Raw genomic sequence first — 21,701 nt, 5'->3', positions numbered from 1 at the left:
TAAAAAAGATATTGCTCAGTGAGGACAAGTCCATTGTCCAGTGACATGACTTTTCCTGTCAATCACAAAGGTGACAAGGGGGCTAGATTAAGTAAAGCTTGCCCAAGATTAACAAAGGAAGATTATTGACCTCATCCTGAAAGGGCAGAAGCCTGTTTTATCATTAAACCTTGGAAGAGGTATTTCTTCCATAGGCGGGAAGCTGTTTGGCAATATCGAGGCAACTTTCTTGTAAATGAACAGGTCTTCCTGTGGATTCTAGCTTGGAACAGAAGCAGAAGACACGAGACGTGGGCTGGTCCCTTTTGTGTTGCTGTTGCTTGGGAGGGAAAGAAGGGGCTGGAGTGTTTGCTTCAGCAAAATCTGTGCAGGTCCTTGTCTGCCTTTCCGAAGGGGAAATCAAGAAGCAGCAGCCTCAGGTGTTTGGTGAGTACCATCCCAGCTCAGAGCTGGAGGAGATGTTGGGCCAGCACACATCAGCAGAACAATTGGCAGTGCAGGTGAACAGCAGAGCCCCATCCACTGAGCAGCTGCTGCCTGCATAAAACTGTTACCAAGATTAGCAGTGCCAGAGGCTGGAATGTAATCAAACTTGAACAGGTGAAATGGTTACACAGCTGGGAGAGGCTGTTCTCCAGGAAAAGTGTTTGTCCACTGCCCTGTTGGCTGAGAGATGGGTCTTGTGTGTGGCTTGATGGACTTAATTGTATAACGTCAGTAGTAGATATTGATGTTTCTTAATACGAAGTTACAGTGTTGTTGCTTTTCTCTCAGTTAAACTGGAGAAAGTCATGCCAATTTGTCCCTTTAAAAAAAGAACCTGCTAAATCTTGCTTGTTGGGAGGGAACTTCTTCTCAGGGGATTGATTTTAAACTGTTGCTGACATATCTTTCTTGCCATTAAGGATTTCTCTGAGTGTTTTCAGGGGGTCAGTTAAACTTCTGCGTGCAATATCAGAGGATTTTCTTTACTTGAAGTTTTTTGGCTTTGTGCAGCCATTGACACGAGCAGGTTTTATGTGGGGGAAATACCCTTTCTTTTTACATGCTAGAAGTAAAAATCCAGACCCATTGAGAGCTTTTTCATGTCTCCAAATGATGGCATAAGACAGAACAAAATAAAAGAGAGGGGCACGGAGTGAAAGCCAAGGTAACTGTTGCATGTTTCGTGTTGTTGTTGTGAATAGCAGAATAAAAGGATGCTGGGCTTCTGGGAGAGCAGGTTCTGGAGCTGGTTTGCTGGAGGATTCATGCTGAAGTGTCCTCAGCAGCAGAAGCTGGGGTGAGCTCTCCTCCACCAGCACAGAGAGGAGAGGATTCCTCTTGGACTGCAAATCATGCAATGGATATGTGATTGCTACAGATCTTTCTGAATGAATAATTCACTGGTGTACTGTAATTTAGCCCACTGAGATGTGACTGCAGCTGTTCCCCTACTGTATATGTGTTTTGATTGAGGCTTAAATCCCACAAGTGTATAAATAGCCATGTATGTGATATGCAAACACTGTGTACCTGCATACCTAACCAAGAGATTTAAAGAAACTTTTTGCAGGGGGATGGTTTCTTGATTGTATATTTTAGTATCTAACTTATCTTTTAAAAAAAATCTGTGTAGAGCACTTCCCTTTCCTTTCTTAGCCAGCTATGAAGTCTTTCTATCTGTGGTATTATAAATGCTTTTAGCCAACATTGCAGTAGGGGGGTATCTCTGTTATTAATGAATTTATCATTCCAAGACCTTTATATTATAAGAGATTACTTGTGGCTGTTTTACGGGTAGGAAGCTGAAATGCAGGGAAAATGTGGTATTTTCTATGGTTTCACAGTGCATTTGAAAGAACAAGGAATTGAGTATTCAGAGTCCCTTCATGATGCTTTGTTCACAGACTACTGCATTGTCCCCCTCACAGTTCCTTTTCCCCGGAAAGCAAGGCAGAGTTTTAAAAATACTTGTGAGTTTCACTTGAAAACCAAGCAATTTGTGATTCTGAAAGCTATCTTATATTACTTTACATAATCATTCAATCCTTGTGTTCTTGTGCTTCTTCTCTTATAACAAACTGGTTTTATACTGAGAATATATTTGTACGTATAAAACCCCACTTGCATGTACCCCAAATATGTGCATGGAAGCAGCAGCTGTGATATCTGAAGTTTTGGCAAGTTTTACAAATACTTTGTGTCTGTGGCACACAGAAACAGGAGTGAAAGACTTTTGGGACCTGCTTTGGATTAAAAGAAGAAACTAATTCCTGGTTAAAATGAAGAAACCCACTGTTCCTATACATGACTGGTGGCATAGGTAGATTTAAGAACTGTAACTAAGGATGATGATATTTGGCTTATCTGTCTCAAAGTGTGAATAAGAAAGCAGCTTTCAAGATATTGTGTGTAGGAAAAAAATTGCCACTTGGTGATAGTGGTTTTGAATTTTAGATAAAAGCTGAAATGGTGCTGAAGTTAACAATTTTGCTTCTTTAGATTGGTGTTAAAAAATCAGTTTACACAAGTCTATATGTGAAAAAAATTGCATTTGGCTTCAACTAAGTTTTGAAGTCCAGTGTTAGCAACTAGGAATTTTTCAAGTGCAGAACAAAGATGGAGGGAGTTGGAAGGAAAAAATAAAAAGGAACATTTCTGTTGATTGGAGTTGGAAATTTTTTTAGGGCTTGGTCAAAAGCTCATTGACGTCAGTAGAAAGTCTCTCATTAACATCACTGGGTTTGGTTTTTGGGGCATATGATGGCCCAGATTGTAATCTCAGTTAAATCCGATTCTGTTAGGGCATTTATTCACTAGTATAACACATTCAAGCTGCTCGAAACTGTTTGCATTAAAAGTTTTCTTAACCATAGGTAATATTTTTGCCACAACCAAGTAGCCTGTGAAAACAAATATGTTTTCTTTATTGCATGTTTTCCATGTAACTTTACTCAGATTTTATTAAAATAATTTGTAGCAACTTATGTTCTTTTATAAAAGTTTTTTTTTCTGAAATATTGTGATTTATTAGAGCAGAGACATCAAAATTACTCAAAAAATATAAAATTATAACAAAAATCACTAAACATTGTATGTGCATATTTATAGACATATGTAGCACCTTCATACCCTCTGAAATGAAGTGCAAAAATGAAAACAATTAAAAAATTAAGACTTTTTCAACCAAGTCTGTAATTCATATAACAAGATGATCCATTGGCTTATTTAAAAAACAATATTCATTAAACAGCTAGAGTACAAAAAATAGGATAGTGAAAAAAAAACCAGGGAAATCACATCAAAATAAAAATTACTCATGTTTTTACAGCATTATATTTTATGCAGTGTATTACTCTGCTGCAGTCTTTGTTTGGAGACATTGACCTAAGTTTTTCAGGTACAGATGGCATATATTAGCAGAGGGAAAAATGGGTTTGGGAGATGTGTACAGAAGGTTAGGGTACAACAGACATGAAAGGAGAAGGAATATGTGCAGAGAGCGTTGCTTTATGGTGGAGGAGAAGGCTCTTACATTAATGAAGGCAAGTTTGAAGATGCTAGAACCAGTTTTGCTTTCCATTAAAATTAATGAGTAGACCTCTGTGGGCTCTCACGTGAGGAGGGTTGTGTGCATGTTCCAGGAAGTCATGGAAGTCATAGAGTTTTGCCATTGTGCTGCCAGCAAAAGTCATTAGGACCACCTTTGTGAAAAATACTGTTTCTACAAGAAATGAAGGTTTAAGACAGAAGAGAATAAAGTAGAAAACAGAAAGCAATTGCTTCATCCTTTATAGATGGGAGAACTGCTTGAACTGTGAGTAAAAATATGTCATATGGCAAAGGACATTTAATGTTTTGTTGCTATTTTCTTTCTTAAAACAACTAGCCAATCAAGGCATTAAGTACTTTATAAAGTCAGGAAATTAATGGTCCTTGTAAAAATTGAAGCTTTTTTTAGAAAGAGAGCTGTAAAAGAACAATTACAGGTAATCAATACCATTGTTATTAGGAAACCGATGAGAACAACACTTCTTCTCAATTAGGGAAAAACTGTATTTTATGTTTCTCTCATGCAAGCTGATCTTTGTTCACTCCAGCCTGTAATCTTGGTTTATGCTTTATGGATAGGCTTTGTTCTGGGTGTTTTTGAAGCATTGCATGCCTTTTTTTTTAAAGGTTTCAACAGAAGAACAAATAGCAATGAACTCAAAGAACAAAGGACTGTTCTTCCTTTCTTTCTGTCAATTTATTTTCCCCCCTTCTTCAAGAAAAGAAAGGAACGTTTCATCTTGTTTTTCTCCCCTTTCAGGAAGTTGATGGCAATAAAGTGATGTCTTCATTTGCCCCGCACAACTCATCTACCTCACCCCTGAAGGCAGAAGAAGGTGGGCGCCAGAGTGGAGAGTCCTTGTCCAGCACAGCCCTGGGAACCCCGGAGCGGCGCAAGGGGAGCTTGGCAGATGTCGTGGACACCCTGAAGCAAAGGAAAATGGAAGAGCTCATCAAAAACGAGCCAGAAGGTAAGGCCTGGGAAGCTGGCCAAAAATTTCTGAGTTTTTTTCTTTTCTCTAGATCCTTTGGATACATATACTTTCTAATCGTGCCGTTTTCTGCTCTGTTTGCTTTTCCTTGCCAGCAGATCTTACAGTTCTTTCCTACATTAGAGGTAAATTTTATCAGTGTCCCATCATAGCTAATGTTTTCAGCTTTTCCCAAAAAAGAGAGTCTATTGGACTTTTTGTTACAGTGGCAACCTCCTCAATATGCCTGCAGTAAGCTAATTTTAATCATGTGGGGGCTTTTACACCACTACTCCCTTCTCCCCATTTCTAGAACTAAAAGAAGTAATATTTATCATCAATGTCAGTGTTTTTGTGAAATGATCTAGTGGGCAGGTCATTGTTTGAAAGGTAAGAAGGTAAACTGGGAGTTTGTGAAGGGTTTTGTGGGGGACAGATCATGGTCTGTTTATGTGTAGTGCAGGTGCTGTACAGACAGGGAATGCAGGTGTTCCCTGCACTATGTGTGGCCAGCAAGTCTCAGCTTTGGCTCCTAGGTGTCCTTTCTGGAGAAAAAGTGTCTTTTGAGACCCTCTCTCCAGCTGATGGTGATAGGACTTGTGCTCTGTGGGCTGGGACAAAGACCAAAGATGAGGATTTTTAATTTTTGCCTGTTTGGGGCAGAGTCCAAGTCCTGACTGGAAGATGAAGTTCTTGTTATGCTCTCTGTAGGTATATGCATGCTTATTTACAGCTACCTTTCCGGGGCACTGCAAGCCAATTGTGTGAGCATACTGAGCCTTGTTTCCTAGGGCACAGCAATGAGACTCCATTCTCATTCACACTCACCTATCCTGTTAGAGAAATCTATTCCGAATGCTTAAACGCAGGGCTCTCAGGGACCACCGCAGTGCTAAAGCATGAAGTGATGGCACCTACAAGAAAATTTCAGGACAACCAGCATACTGGAATGGAAGTACGGATAAAAACACGCTGGCACATAAAGGAGCATGACAGGATTGTAAATTAGGCTTTTCTTGACTGGAGCATGCAGTAAGGGTCTGCTGGGAAACAAATTCTTTGAGCTTTTTTTTTGTTTTTTAATACAACTTACAACATTTCTGTTGCATTTAGGTAGATGCAATGGTCAGTGCCATAGCATACCTTGTGCCTTTGGATGGAAGAGATTGGGGGGGGGAATGGGTGGGAAGGAGACCAGGCTTTTATCTGAGAGAGGGAAGAACAAGGAGTTCTGGGCAGTGTATAAATACTCTGAGGTTGTACAAGCTGCACAGACTCCATTAAGGAAAGGCCACAGATAGACATGAGAATGGTTACAGAGCTTATGCATTATCTCAGCTCTACTAAAATGAAAATATACAGTACAAACAAAAGATCTACAGCTTTGTGAGGAGATTGGGAGAGAGAGGAGGGGGAGCAACTGAATGTTGGGCTTTGCAAATGCGTGCAACAAAAAATCTTTTCTTCCCTCTAGCCATTGTTCTATTGTCTTTCAAAGGCCATTAAATTGAACAGCAGGTTGTGATGAAAATTTCATTAAGCCCTAGTTAAATCATTATGAGGGTGCCATATTCATGTCTCTGCTTACTCCCCATCCAGGAAAAAATGAATAGGAAAGAGTTGAGCTTTTTTTCCTTTTCTCCTTAAAAGCAAACTAACAAAAGTTCAGAAGTTAGAAGAGAATGGGAAATGGGACGTGAAACAAAAGGAGGCCAGAGAGGTGAGGTGGCTAGGAAGAAAATTAGACTTGCATAAGAGCATTGAAAGGTGGTGAGGGACAAATACATCATTTTGACAAGCCTCCCTCCCCCTTCCCTTCAGCCAACATGGTTGTTTTTAGAGTGGCTAATTAAAAAATATATATTTCTGGGTGCAGATGGCTAGACTGTTCTTAGAGATCTACAAATATGAGTCTTTTTCACTAAATGAGATATATACCGATACACCACAGTGTCTTCTCTGTTTGAACTCCAGCAGAAAATTACTGTCAGGTCTTCTTCATGTAGTGCTAAAGTAAAATTGTTAGTCATCACTGGTTGCTAGTCAGGTAATTAGCATATTAATGAATTTCCCTGTGAATGAGGTGTTACAAGTGGGAATCTTTGATAGTACATGTAGGTAAAAATGCAGCAATTTGTGATAAATGCATATTTCAGTAATGATTTTTAGTCTTGCCAGTTTGTAAAGCTTTGTGGGATGAAGATCAAGAATCTTGGTTAAGCTTTGCTGCATTATGTCAACAAGAATAATATAATACTTTATTTCCCTTTGGGAAGAAAGGGAAACATTTGGACCAGTAGTTGAGGTTTAATTAAATCAATTTCCTGTGAATCTTTCAAAGACCAGATATGAGCCACATTCCCATTTCTCTATGTACTCAAAAGTTTATATATTATTTAACTTGTACAATGGGCTGTGTTTGCTCTCTTTTTATTGTTTGAAATAGTCCTCTGAATTGCTGTGAGAAACGTGCTTTTCAAGCATTCTCTCAAATGGCCTGTTTCTTCCAAATCAGAAAAAAAGGGAAGGGCTGCATAGACAACTTTAGGTGTCAATTAAAACCCCATATCAGTCAGGGAAAGGGCTTCTCTTTTCTGAAATCGGCTTTAAGACAAGTGAGATATTCCAAAATATTGATAACAGGTTTGACTCTTTCTAAGAAACCTCATTGATACAAGGGAAATGGTTTCTACAATTTTGTTTGTTAGAAAATAAAATTAAAAATTAGTAAGTTTTGTCAGTAAAGGACAAGAGTTTTTACATTTTAAACATACTGCTCAGAGTGCAGCAATGTACATATGTGAACACTTCCCTGTATTCACGCAGGAGCTGATAAGGAAAGCATCACTCTTCACATAAATGGTTTTCATGTAGATTTGTTGTATATATACTCTTGGTTAATGTGCCCTGTAGGAACCCATACTGCCTGCTCTTCCAAAAGCTCAGCACTGCCTTTTCCTCCTTGGATACGACTTGGGGGGGCCTGGGGGGTGTGTTTTTATACTTAGCTCCAAAACTCCTTGCTCTTTTTCTTTTCCCCCTAATTTTGCCATTTTCCTGCTGCTGGATGGAAGTATGTGATTGACAATGAGTCATGCTGACACAGAGACATAAGTGTTTCAGTGGGTCTAAAACTCGTGGAGTTTTCTCATTACTAATACAGTGCTCATTTTTCTTCTCTCAAATTCTTTGGAAAATCCTTATATGCAGCTTTAGTCTTAGGCCCCCAAAGGCATAAACCTATTACTGAAGTCACACAATGTTATTTTACATGAAACATTCTGTCCTTTCTAACTTGAGCTTCAGAAGAGGAGTCAGTCCCCTTTTATTCCTGGTACACAATAATGAAGATAATGGAGTGGGTTTGGAGAAGCCTTACACACTGTGACAGACCTCAAACCCTTGCCCTGAGGGTCGTCTGCTGATCATGGAATTCCTTTTGCAGCTAAAATCATTAGGAGAATGAGATACAGGCATGTTTTTCTTCTGTTTTCTTCAGGCCTCAGAGGATGGCAGAGACTCTCTGTCTGTCTGTTCTCCTCATTTGTAGAAATGAAATGGAAATCTCTTTGAAGTCACTGAGCTTGACACAAGTTTGTGAAAGAAAAGACCAAAGAAACCACTTAGCTTTTCCTTGCACTATTAATGTGATTGGATTGCTGTATTTTAATTTATGGCCTCTGCTTGTGGAAAATTAAATCTCTGAAATCTCTGTAGCCTTTCCCCTAAACGTATGGCTTGGCTTCTGGAAATGAAAGAGGCAAACAAGTAAATTCCTTCCTATTTTTAGAATAAGCTGGAGTATTCTTTGGCTCTTTACATCTCCTAACTTTTCATTAAGAATCAATCCTCTTTTTCCATTTTGGCAGTTTTAACAAGTTATGTATCTGTTCATCTTTAAAACCTTCATAGTGGGTCTTCTGAGGCCAGATCTGTTTTGTTGTACAGAATTTGTAGGAATTCTGTATGAAGATCATATGAATATCTACCTGATGAGCTTATGTGGATGTAGTCATTCATCTGCATGGCTCTTTCCTCCTTGGTGAAGACCTCTGAAACTCAATTCAGTTGGGCTGTTTAAGTGAATTTTCCATGAAGACACGTACACAGATATGCGCACGAACATACATGCACACACACATTATAGATAATGTATTATATGTGTTTAGATGTAAGTATATATGAACACACACACACAAATTATTCATTTATTGTGTTTCATATTTTTCCTGCTCCAAAATTTTGATCTGAGAGTCCTTAGGTCTTCACAGGGGGAGCAGCTCATCTCAGCTGTTTGGTGAGAAGGGAATACATGTGTTTGCAGAGCTTTAACAGGCAATGAGGGTACTAGAGCCTCATGTATTATAGTAGGCAGCAGGACTGTAAGTAATTACTTGTCATGAAAAAAGGGATGAGAAGAGCCTCTTGGGCATGATTTTTGTCTTCTGAACATCCCCAAAGGCTATTTGTATTTGATGTTTGAGTTTACATTATAAATCACAACACCTGTTAATGTGGTAATTTAAATGACTGTTGTTTAAGCAGTTCTGTAATATATAAAAGTGAGCCATACTGAATTCAGACTCTCTAGTTGAAGTATCTCCTAACATCATCTAACTTTTCATCAGCAAATCTTGTAAAAAGATCAACTTGTCTCCCTCTTTTTAAGCCACAGATTCCAAAGTAGGCCATTCATGGGCACAAGAAGGGTGGCCTTTGAAATGCAGACTCTTGTTTTTAAATCACATCTGATGAGATGGGAGGAAATAAAGTGCAAAGATTTGGGAAAGGCCTAAGCATACTGTAATTGGTTGAGGTTTAAAGTTCTTTTATTTGGTTCCTCACTGCCCCTTTGACACAGTGCGTGTTGAAGAGGCTTTGTAATGCTTTTCCACTGAAGGACAAACAAGGGTACTTTGCAGTTGAGTACTTTCAAGTTTTGCTCGTACACTTGTGCTGCTGTGGAAGGATGCTTCAGGTGCCTTGTGGTTCCATGCTCATCTCTGCAGTCTGTCACCAGAAAATATGTCTCTTCTTGTAGAACAGGCCAGCATAAAACTTCCATTGCTTCTTTCAAAGACCCTGCCATATGGAAATGTGCCTTCAAATACTGCTGATACAAATAAAAAATAATTAAAACATTTGAAAGTTTATTTGTGAAATAGGCCTATGTGAAGAGAAGGCCCTGTTAAATACTATAGCTTAAATTTTTATTAACAAGTACTTTAACTCTAGAGCAGAGGTAGCCTAGTTTGAAGCCTTGCCAGCTCTGACTTGCTCAAAGTGAAGTTTATTCATTTGTTGCCTTCAGTTTTTAAGTGTTTTCCTTCCCAACAGTTTAGCCTGATAGTCACGGTTTATTTCAATGGATGTTTTCAAAAAATGCTTAGATTCCCTTCCAACTCTCTCTTCTTACATCCTCAAAGGTTTTTAGCTTTTGGATTTTTCTTCTTCCTTTTGATAAAGGCATCTGAGGTGCTGATACAACATCTCAAATATAGAAGAAAGCATTATGGTCAAGTGAGATACAGGAAACTAGTGCTTTTGGAGAGAAGATGCAGTCCATCTCTCCCCCTCCCTGGTTCAGAATGAAAGTCTCCTCTGATGAATCTCTACAATTAAAATTTCTTTCTGGGTTATGTTCACTCCATAATATTGAACAAGCAGGAGCCAAAGCAGAATGCTTTCTCTTTTCACTTATCTTTAACAGCACAACATACAAGTGGTTCAGCAAGGCAAAAATAATTATTTGGGCTCCTGTCTGCCCTTTATTCCCCACGTAGCCAGACTCCTCACCAGCTGTGATTCATTTCAGTAGGGGTTTTCAAAATTTGCTGTCACTTTTGACCCCACATAATTTTGCTGTGCGTTTCCCCTGTTGTATTCCACCTAGATCAGCTTGCAGTTAGCCTTTGGTTTTTTGTGTGCTCTTTTTAATTTTTTTATTATTATTACTATTTTATTTTAATTTCCCCCTCCCCTGGAAAAGCCATTAGCTTTGTGACCTTCGTTTTGGTCCTTGGATGAGTGCTGGAGGAGCTGCTGCCCCAGTCTGCAGTACCCAGATGTATGTGGGGGAGTGTGCCAGCTCCTTGTGCGTGCTCGTGTGCTGCAGCTTTCGGGGATGTCATTTATTCGAGAGTGAAGAGCCAGCCACCTGTTTCTCAGGCCTCTTGTCCCTCACATTAAAGGTTCAAGCCCTTGCTGAATAGTAACATCTTAATCTGGGCAACATACACACCATTTAGCTGGAACCTATTTGTCGAGCTAGCAGGATTTGTGGGATTTTTTTTCCCCTTTCTCTTATCCCTGAGGCGCTTGTCACGACCGTGCATTTTAAAATTAATCAGACCTCCCAGGCTTGTGTGACTGTGTGGTTTTAACATGAAGAAGTGGATATCAAGTATTTGCCCTAATTAAATAGGCCTGCTTGGTTTTGTTCTAGTGGATGCTTGGTCTTTTTTTTAATAAGAGCTGCTTATGGAGGAGGCACGGCCAGCTCTAGAGTTAGTGGAGAGCTCACTTCAAAGTTTTCCTCACCACCTGCGCCCTGGATGCTGAGACCTGAAGGGCTCCCCGCGTTCTTTCTTAACAGCACCATTTGTGGGAAGTGAGCGGAGGGGGAAGGGGGAGATTCAGCCAAATGAGAGAGAGAGCGATGCGGGAAGGGGAGGTGAGGAGCTGGGATGAGCATGTGCATTGGCTTTTGGAGCTGATTAAGATGACCTGTCATCCTGTCTGATTAGCTTTAGCTCTCAGTCTGTGCCATGAGCTATTCACAAGGCTGTCTTGTGTCTTCTGTTTACCAGAAGCAAGGGAAAGCCTCTAGTAAGGCAAGGAGCAACATTTGCAGCAACTCCCACTTGCTTGTTTAGCTAATGAAGTAGCCTTGTAAAAACACTCCTAAGTTTGGAGTTGTGGCTGAGTTTTATTAGATACGTGTCTGTTTAACACTGATATTTTTAAGGTGGCTTGAGAGTTGCCAGCTCTGTGCATCTGTATACATCTCCTGCATTGTACACACGCTGCACTGGGAAGGCAAAATTCCTTTCAGCACCTTCCCTTCTGGTACAGTTTAATTGTACTGTGGTTTCTGCATTGCCTCAGGAGAAAGTGTGCTGTATATGTATGATTTCTATGATGCATGAATACAGAAAGTGCCCAAAAACCAAATAAAGGAGAGTTGGGGGGAACTCTCTGCCCTAAGCACCCTAAAACCTGTTACACAGTAATTAAGGACTGATAGCATTTAGCAATTCAACAAGTTACTTTTAGCCAAAAACTAGTAGAAAATTTGGAACAGTCAACATTTTTAGACAAAATGTTTCTTTGGAAATGATATTTTTTGTTTTTAAATGTTTAAGATGATTAATCTGAAAGAGAAATGAAAACATTTCAATTAGGATTAAATAAAACACTTTGGGTCAGGTGGAAACAGCTTTTCCCCTGACTTGGTTTGGCAGCTGAAATGAAAAAATGCAAACGAGTCAAACAAAAATGAGTTGCAAAACCTGGTGAGGTTTTGGGGGTGTTTTTGTATCTAATGACCTGAGAAGGACAAATGAACAGTTGTTTTACAGACACTTAAATATATCTGAATGTTACACACTGTGGTTTTGAGGGCAATCTGTAATATTAGTAAGAAAAGCTTTCAAAATTCAATATTCTCCAAACGTGCAAATTTCTATGCCTTCTGAAGCCTCAAATCAACAAAGTTTTGCAGCACCTAGGGCATTTTATTTTGGAGCAGATTTTGGAACGTACAACATTAGATGTTCTTGGCTTGTCTTTGCAGCCGAAACCTCAGAGTCTGTTCTAGAGGACCTGGGAATCTCCAGGATTTTACTTTGCTTTCTATAAAAATTCTTGCAGCCAGTACACAGTAAAAAGAAAAGCTGTATTTATTTATTTCCATAATAGTTCAAATTGCTGAAGTAAAACCCAGCAGGTAGGTAGGATGATATTCCACTGATTTAAAAGTTTATTGTACGTCCATGCACTAGCTCACTGCCATCTTTCTTTTCCTCTCCCAGTATTATTATTCCTATTTTATTTTTAATTTCGAACCTTGGCAGAACCCAAATGTAAAGAACATATTGACACTGCCAAGCATCTGTCTGGTGCTTGACAGCATCATAGAAACCCTTCCAGTGTTTCCTCTGGGTTGCTATTGGTTATTTAACAACACAATGCAAACGGTGCAGTGTGGGTGTATGTGAAAAGGAAAGAAAGGTTGAGGTGGGGGGAAGGAGCCCTGCACGAGTAAATATGTCTTTCATCATATCTTTTGTTTGGTCTGTTTGCTGTGTGCTATTCAGCAATCAATAGAAGTTGTTTGACGGTTCTGCAAAGGGGCAGGAAACCTTTTCCTAAACTTTTATTCTCCTGCTTTTGTCTCAGTCCACAAAGTTCTCTGCTTTTGTTTTTCTTGCCCCATTTTGTTGTCACCTGTCTGTTGTTGAAGGGGTTTTGTTGCTGCTGTTTGGCTGATGTGAGGTAAGCTGATACTCCAGTCATGCTCCTGGTTGGGAGCATTCTTGTACAGGTGAAGTAGGCTTGAGAGAGAGCTTAGGAGAGATTTGCTGCACTGGTCTTTGGGGCAATAGAGCTCTTTCAAGCTTTCATTTTAATATACTTATTTATCCAGAGGAGGAAAGTGAGGAGTGAATGAAGAAAAAAATCAAGCTCTGCTTTCTGCTGGAGAATGCCCTGTTAGCTAGCACTTGTGTGACTGGGTAAGGCTTTCTGGGATGTTTAACCTTTCTTTAATTCGTATTTAAGATTTCTCCTCCCAGCACATTAATATAATGTCAGTGTAGAATGCATTGCATGGTGTAATTACTGGAGAGAGCAGTAGTTGGGAAAACAGACGGTAATTGAACACATGGCTGTTTATTACAACAGGACAGTGCTCCTACGCTGGTATTTAGGGCATTAATAGGGAAGAATTGATTTGTTGTTTTAAGATGAATTCAATCTCTGTTGCTTAGGCCTTTGTTTGTTCAGGCCGAGTTATGCTTTGTTTGTGTTATGTGCCCAAGAGGTTTACACACCATAGCATGGCATTAGTCATGCAGAGGGCTTGGGAGCAGAGAACCATTTACATGAACAAAGGACATTTTTCTTTTTGGCTCTGTTTATCTTCTTCTCCAGTTTTGCTGCCCTCTAATCTATCTCCATCTCTCTCTCCCTCCTTTCCCCCCCTTTCCTTCCCACCCCAAACATGTCTAATCAATGCAGAAGTCCTCCCACGTTTTTCCTTCCTCCTCCTCCTGATTCACCCTCCTGGAGACAAATGGAGCAGTGACTGACAGCTGGCAACACAGCTGGGGTTGTGGTGTGGGGTGAAAGGTGGAAATAAGAGTGGTGGCTTCAAGGTTTTCCAAGGAACTGCTGGGCTTGGAGAGAACAAGGATTGCTTCCAGAGTGAGCAGAGGGGAACGAGCTGCGCCCTGCACGTCTCCACTCTGGGTGATGCCTTGAGAGGGTGCCCTAGAACAGAGGCTGGACAGAGTTACAGAATCAAGCAGGGATTTATTAAAAGGATCTCCTCAGTGGATCCACCTTGGGCAGCACAAGAGCCCAGCCAGGGCTACACCCAAGATGAACCAAAATGGTCCCAAAATGCACGACCGCTCACAGGGTCTCTCACTTTGATCAGTTCTGCTCCATTTGCACATTGGAGTTCATTGTCCAATTCGAGCTCCAGCCCATGAAGTCCCATCCTGATTGTTCTTCTCTCTTCAGCCCACGTTGTTTGTGCTCTTGGGCCTGAGATTTGGATCATTTGTCCTTGGTCCCCAGCTAGAGAAGGAATAGTTTTGTCTCCCTGCTCTGTGAAGAGAGCTCACCATCCCCTAATATGAAGCTCAGGGCTACACACTACAGCAGCACAGAATCTGAAAATATAAAAGCTAAAACCTGAGGCATCACAGAAGTTTGTTGTGAGGGAGCATGTGCACCTTTGGCAGGTCCTGCTGGCTTTTGCTCTGGAGGAGCCCTGAGCAGAGCACATCCTGGGACTGAAGGAGCATCCTCCCCTCTTCTCACTGGTGCAGGTTGGAGGGAGGAGGAAAAAGCCATCTGGCTGAAGTTGAATTCCTGGTCTCCCTGTTGTGAGGAGCATGGTTTATATTTTAGGCTCATTGTGCTTGAGAAGGAATCTCATCTTCATTTATTTCTGAGTGTGGGAGAGTTAATGGACACTTCGGGGTGATGTGGGCCAAATTCTGCTCTCAGATGCAAGTTCATCACTCCCACTGAATATGCAAGAGCTTTAGGAGAGCCACATTTTACCCACCACAGGACTGGTAAAGAACCCAACGTGACTTGTTTTTTTCTACCCCTCTACAGACAGAGATTAGGCCTGTCCCTAGAAAGAGCAGGATTAAAAGAACTGAAACGTAACAACAACAGCCAAGTCCATGGGGTCACTAATTGGTGGAAAATTGTATTGCCTAGCTGGTAAGATATTTGTATCTAAGTACAGTGCAGGATGAATTGCCTTTTGGGGTACAGAAAGTACTGGCTTAGCACAAGGAAGGAGAAGCACAGATATGTGACACAGAGAGACAGATTCTTGCTGTCAGGGAAAAAAAGCAATTTCCTACACTGCAATGTGCAAGGATCCTCCATTGTTCATCTGAGCCTTTTAGCTGTAATTTATTAAATTATTGGATCTGCAAATAAATAATAGACAGGAGATGAGGTCTGTGGATGTGAAGTCCAGCAGGGACTGTTGGTTGTGTATGGGACATGCTACTTGGCTACTAATTATAATTATTTTCCTAAATATCTAGGAATTGCAGTTGCAAAGGCCAGCCCATATGCCCAAAGAAAAATATTATTTCCGTCTCAAAAAAAACCAAAAAACAACCCAAAAAAACCCCACACCCAAATAATTATTGTACTGCGCTGCCAACAAACAAGAATGATAAAACCAAAGACCCAAATGCCTCAAAATTAGAAACTGTGTCCAAGTGCTTTATTGGAAAGGAAAGTAGCTCTCCTGCCTTGGAAGTGGTTATCCTAGTGTCTTGTTTTTGCAGTACAGTTTGGAATGTTGCATTAGTGTTGTACTGTAGATTAGCCCACACAGTCTTAAGGTAAATAGTCTAGAGACAAAGATCACATGGAAGAAGAAGGCCTCTTGGTTTTTTTATGCACCCTGATGTTTTTATGCTAAACTTCTTTTTCTTTTTGGTTTTGCCCGCAGCACATATCCCATTTCAGTAACTGAGCATCTTATCTCCCACAAAGTCAGGCATCAGGGGAAAAAAAAAAAGAAAAGCAAAAAAGTCAACAACTAACCAGAAAAATGGTTTCAACTGTAGTGATTACTGTGTATTCATTTGATCCTGTAGGTTTGCTGGCTTGTTGCAAAGTGTAAAGCATGTTAATTCATTTTTGCTGAGATATCTATATACAGTACCTAAATAAAGCCATGTATTTCCAAATAGTTATATTTCCATGTATATGAAATTAATATATGAAGATGAAACTAGAGGACAGCAAGCTTTTGCTAATGATTGTCAGCTGCAAAAATTCTGGATTCCACACTGATCTCATGTACAGCTTTAATCAGCCATGGTGTTTAACTAAATATGGAGATGTTTCACTGAAGATTATTTTATTTTAAGGGGTTTTTTTTTTTTTTTTTGGTGCATTTCTTCTTGCTGTGTCATCTAATTGATTCATGGCTCCTGTGAAGCTTTTGGGTATGGGATGTCTAGGATGCCTATCCAAGCAAAATGCATTCTTCTCTTACTGGTTTGGCCAAGTCAGTCCTGTCTGAGTTCAGATGAATTAGGGAGCTTTCACTGGTAGTCATTCTATAACTAAGCTTAGAATTATTAAATGAGTAGTATACATAATATAGCAGTTTAGGACCTTGTTCTTTCTGCTGAAAAAAGATGCAGTCTTTTTGAGACAATAATGGGGCTTTTTGTTATTGTTATTTTATTGTTAGACAGGTTACTGGATGGGAGAACACAGTACCCAGTGGGTGCTGCACAGTATACATGACCCAATATTTTAAAGTAATGGGACTCGCAAAGACAAAACAATGAGAGGTGCTTTCTTACATTGCCAGACTGCAAAATGTTCCTAATAGTTCTCTGTAAACTCATTTTGTTAGCTGCTGCTTTTGTTCTGGCTTTATGCCATAAATATAGCATGGAGCAAACTGCCATTGAAATGCTGGGGAGAGTTCAGCTGCCAGTTCCATTTCATCCTTGGTTTCTCACAAGTTGGTGCTAACCATTGATCTGCTTGTATTGGACACTGTAAATGTTCACCAGAAATGAGGCTGTAGGTACCACCCACTGCACTTCTGAGTGTTCTCAGGGGCACACAAGATGCAATATGCCTGTTTTTAACTCGGCTACCTCAGCTGTGCTAGCAGACAAGTCCCTGTAGACATATAGGCAGGTGAAAAAGCATCAAGAAGAGAAGAATGGAGATGCTTGCTGTATTTACATTGTGCGGAAATGGAACAGGGAGACAATTTTTCCAAGCTTTTCAGTATAAGGAGGTTAAAAGTTGTGCTTTAACATTCTTCAGACCTTCCTTCTCCCTTAGAATGCACTCCCTTAGAATACACTATTGCAATCTGATTAATCTTGGGATGGGCAAAATACTAGTGGAGATTTGACCTTTTTTTTTTTTTTTTGGGGGGGGGGGGTGGGGAATCTTGTTCCTACTTGGAGAGGGCAGTGGGATTGTTTAAGCAATGCTAGGTAGCTTTCCTCCCAGGCTGAATGCAGTCCATAAAGCTGTCAGTTCTGTAGCTTAATACTGGGTCTTAATGTATTAATTCAAGGCTTTCAGTGATCTAGGACACAACATGTGCCAGGAGTGGGAACTAAAATTAGAGGCAGTCTTTTGGCTGTGAGAACTGCTTGAGGCAACTTGGGGTGAAAGAGGAGGGAAGAGATCTGATGTCAGTCACAGTCTAGGGACTGTGAGGTGTCCAAAGCATCCCCCAAAAGCAGGTACAGGTATTTCTGCAGCACACACTGTGGTGAACGGCCCTTCCTTTTTCTGTCTTATCCCACTCACTGATACAGCACTCAGTGGTTCATTTCACACTCCAAATCCATGTTGAAAGCTGTCTTAGTTCACTTCTTATAGCTAAGAGCTGGACTTTGCTGAACTGGGATTGTAATTCCCACACCCTCCCTCTTCCCACCTTCCCCCCCCTTAAATAGTAGCTGATCTATAAAATACACCTTTAAAAAGTGAAGACATTGTGAAATGTGAATCAAAGTGAAATTCTTGTAAAGGATTCTGAGTTTTCATTCATGGAAAGCAGCTCCTGATGATTAAAAAAAAAAAAAATGAGGCCAGATAGGGCTGAGCAAGAGAAAAATAGTTTCTTCCTCCTCCACTTCATTGGATGTATTTTATTATGTAAAACTTTATGCTCTTGGCTGTATATGAGAATCATTTCCCTGTATTTTTTTAATATATCATAATTCTGTTTACGACTATGAATGAAGACTAATTAGGCATTATTGTTTGGTTATGTGGATTCTCTTGTGATTCTTTCTTGTTTACTTCATTTAAACTGTTGATACTGTTCTGGCCCTGTAGAAATAATGACAGTGTTACTTCATGAATTTGAGATTACAGGGGCCTTGTTTTAGATTGCTGTGCCACTCATTCCTCCTCTGTGATAAATTTCAGGCTATCTGAAACTTATTCTTTCTTTTTGAATAGAGAAATACTCAGAAGCACAAGTTCATAGACACTTCATCTTTACTAAAACATCTTTAGTCTTTACCTTATACTGGCTTGTCTCTTCCTAATAAAATGAAGGCTGCACTTTGACACTTCAGTGGGATTCACAGAAACATAAGAGGGGGGGCCTGATTCAAATGAGATACATAGAGGTAATTCTGCAATATGAAAATTTTGCCTTAAATTCAAACAAAGAAAATTTGTAAGTTTTTTATGTTAGGGGAAAAACACTTCTCTGAAATCTGTACTGTGAATCTAAACTCTGATATTTTGCTCCTATTCATGTACAGTACTTTCTTTGATGACTGCTGGAGTTCTGATCTCACAGAGAGCAGAGACATATTGGAGTTGAGATTTCCTGAACAGAGCTTAGGGGATAATATTGTGTTTAGTTTGTTTCACTAGATGCAAGCTAATCAGAGAATAATTAACAGTCAAAATGCCAAGGTCCTCGTTCATGTGAAGGATCTGGTATTGAAGTCCTCCATAAAGTAACACTCACATTGAATTCAGTGAGACTTTAAACTGAACAAATGCTTCTGGATTTGTCCCTAGCTTTTTTGTCCCTGTCAGTTTTTAATGAGCATCCCATAAAAGTGTTTAACAATTGTACTGACTTTGATTTTTCAAGGTTTGGGAGAAAATTGCTTTCTCAGGTTGAGAAAAAAATGTTGAAACAAAAAAAGCACATTTTCTCATCATGTTGTCTAACATAGTGTAAGCAGATTCAAAGACTATCTCACATCTTGCTTTCTGATTGTTAGGGGTGTTGCCAAGAGTATTGTAGAGAAAATGCAGGGAGGAAGGATTACAGCTGATGGATGGAGATATTTTAGACCTGATCCTAAATTCTTGGGGTTGTGGTAAAATTTAGCCAGCAAGGCAGTTACTGATGCAAGTTGTTTGTTTTATAAACAGAGTGTGGGGGGGAAACTGCCACTTCTAAGATCACCATATAGAGACAATGGTGTTTGAATGCCATGGTTTTGTGTCAGAGGGAGCAGCTTAGTGTATCTGGATTCATCCTTTGCCTTGCTTCCCTCGGTTGTCACTGAGAGCTCCCAGGCTGAGACAGATGGCTGCTGGTTTAGTTGTGTGCGTGGGAGACAGGAACTTCCACATGTGATTTTTTACCATTTGGTAGTAATTAGTTTGTTGTATAAATTAACATTAACTGAACCATTCTTCAGGCATTGTTTGTAATTATTCTTTGAGCCTCTGAGTTGGGTAAAGAAATAGAAAGTGGGGAAGAAACTGCTTCTTATTTTGTGCAGGGAAAGGACTCTGTCATCTAGCAGAACAGAGCAGCAATTATCATCGCATGCCCAGTAGACTGAAAACTTTGAAAAAGCCCTTGAAAAAGCGAGATTTTTTTTTCCCTCTGAAAATATTAATGGAAATTAATGATTTAGATGTGCAGATAGGCTTTATAAAATTTGTAAGAAAAAAGTGTGGATGTAAGCATGGGTAATCAGACCTTCCTGACATCATCATTATTACTGCTGGTACGACTACCACTGCTGCTACTTTTATATGTATTTATAGGGAGTAGAGGGTTTATTTATTTTTTAAATGCATGTTCTCTCAACATTATTCCATTTCCCCCCCATTTTTGTAACATTTCCTGATTTATTTGTGGTATGCAGTAGGGATCTTGTGCTGCATATCAGGAGATGAGCTATTGCTGGTTTTCTCTGGGGATTTCTGTCGTTTCCAGCAACCAGCCAAATCGGAATTGTCAGGAGAACAGCCTCTCACATGTTCCTTGGCACTTCTGCTTCCAGACTTGGGCAGAATCCAGACATGCAGAGGTTCATGGACATGAAAAATAACAGGGAAAGTGCCCTCTGGTATTAGCCCAATATTTTAGGAACATATTGGGAATCCCTGGGTTCATTTGCTGGAAAAGTTCAATGCTTCAGCAAGTAAGGAAGTTTTATATTTCATTATACTGAATTTTTTCCCTTGCTTACCCAGGAGTACTGGTGTTGGTATCTGCCTTTCAGTAGAGCTCTCCTGCCCTGGGTACAAAGCTGACAAGATGGGCAGTGTGGCCCTGTGCATTAAATCCTCTCACACATAGACTGGGTTGCAGAAGTAACACTCAGGTACAGCCCATCACATGGCACTCCCCAGCTTCATTAAAATTAATTTAGTGGCCAAAGTATACCCTTCAGAGAAAGGTTCATGTGACTTGAGTTTAAAAGTGTCCTGATACTTTCTTGTGAAACAGAATGAAGGCAGTTTTACACCCAGACTTGAAACTTGTCTATGTAAATTGATGTTTACTGTGGTTTTACTTCAGCTTGTTGCATGCAGGGCTCACGCACAAGAGGTGAGTTTAGGTCTTATTTCTTCTCTCAGAATTGCTATTAATATTTACATTTGTCCAGGTAAGTAGTTTTGCCTGGACAACAAATGCTAAAAAAGGTCTTGAAATTCTGAAATAAGTAGATAAATGCAGCTTAGTTAAGAGTAGTTCTGTTTTTCTTGGCATGGTGATTTAGCCTATATGATGCTTTGTGCTGTTTGAGGAAGAGGAAAGTGGGAGGGAGTGTGTGGGAGCTTTGGTGGCTGGAAATACAAAGAGAATCCAAGCTGAGTACGCTGAAACCTGCAGCTAAGGGACAGCTACCATGGATGGTTTTCTTTTTGTCTTGCTTTCCGGCAGTGGCTCATGCTGTAACCGAAGGTATCTGTGATTCTCCAACTTTTGATATCAATGAATCAAACATTTTCTGAACCGTTCTGTTGAACCCTGGTTTTTTTTCCTTCCACTGCAAAGGCAGAAGGTGTCGGCCGTGCTTTGGTACTGGTGTGACAGCAAGGTGGTTGGGTTTGCAGTCAGCTCAGTGAGCACTGCTCAGTTCACTTTCGCCCTGCTGAGGGGCTGTGGGCCACGAAGGAAGAGCTGAAGGCTTTGTTGTAAGAAGTGTGCAGCTACAGCAGCATTGTACCGGTTGTAGGGCTGGGGTTCTGTTGTAGATGTCGGACAGAATTCTTTTATCCCTGGAGGAATACGGGCAGAAAAGATGAGTCCCATGGTGAAAAGCACAGGGCAGGCTCAGGAAACATAATTTCTTCAGGGCTTTTTTCCATGTGGTGTTTTTTCACAGATTGCCACATGAACTTCATTCTCTGTGTCCAGTTTCTGTGGTTTTCAAGTATGGTTGACAGTGATAGTAGCTGTGTGCCTCTTCACAGTGAAGTTTAATTCCTGCTTGGGAGGCGCAGCTTGACAGAGGTCCTGCTTTACAAGAAGACACTAGACATAGATCTGAGGAAGCAAGCTTCCTGGAAATGCTTGTCTTTTACAACTCAGCCCCCTTTGCATAGCCAGAAATGAGATTGCAGGTTGAGTTCACGAGCCAGGTTCAGTAGCAGAGCTCATTTTTGCCTCAGTAGAAATGCTGCAAATGGAGCAGCTGCAGAGTCGGGCCTCTAGGGTTCTTGTGC

General features: G+C 40.3%; 1 protein-coding gene across 18 annotated transcripts in view; it reads left to right on the top strand.

The window, feature by feature from the left end:
* SOX5 (SRY-box transcription factor 5) overlaps positions 1-21,701 on the top strand; it is a 608,493-nt gene that overhangs the window by 389,648 nt on the left and 197,144 nt on the right. For all 18 annotated transcript variants that reach the window (XM_068190516.1, XM_068190517.1, XM_068190518.1 and 15 more), the window contains one exon: positions 4,295-4,505. In XM_068190516.1, the coding sequence (XP_068046617.1) occupies positions 4,295-4,505 (211 nt within the window). The remainder of the gene's footprint in view (positions 1-4,294; positions 4,506-21,701) is intronic.

This window comes from Anomalospiza imberbis, chromosome 5 (genome assembly GCF_031753505.1).
Source record: "Anomalospiza imberbis isolate Cuckoo-Finch-1a 21T00152 chromosome 5, ASM3175350v1, whole genome shotgun sequence".
NCBI classification, from domain to species: Eukaryota; Metazoa; Chordata; class Aves; order Passeriformes; family Viduidae; genus Anomalospiza; species Anomalospiza imberbis.
Note: the sequence above shows the minus strand (reverse complement) of the source record. Positions and strands in the feature narration are given on the sequence as shown.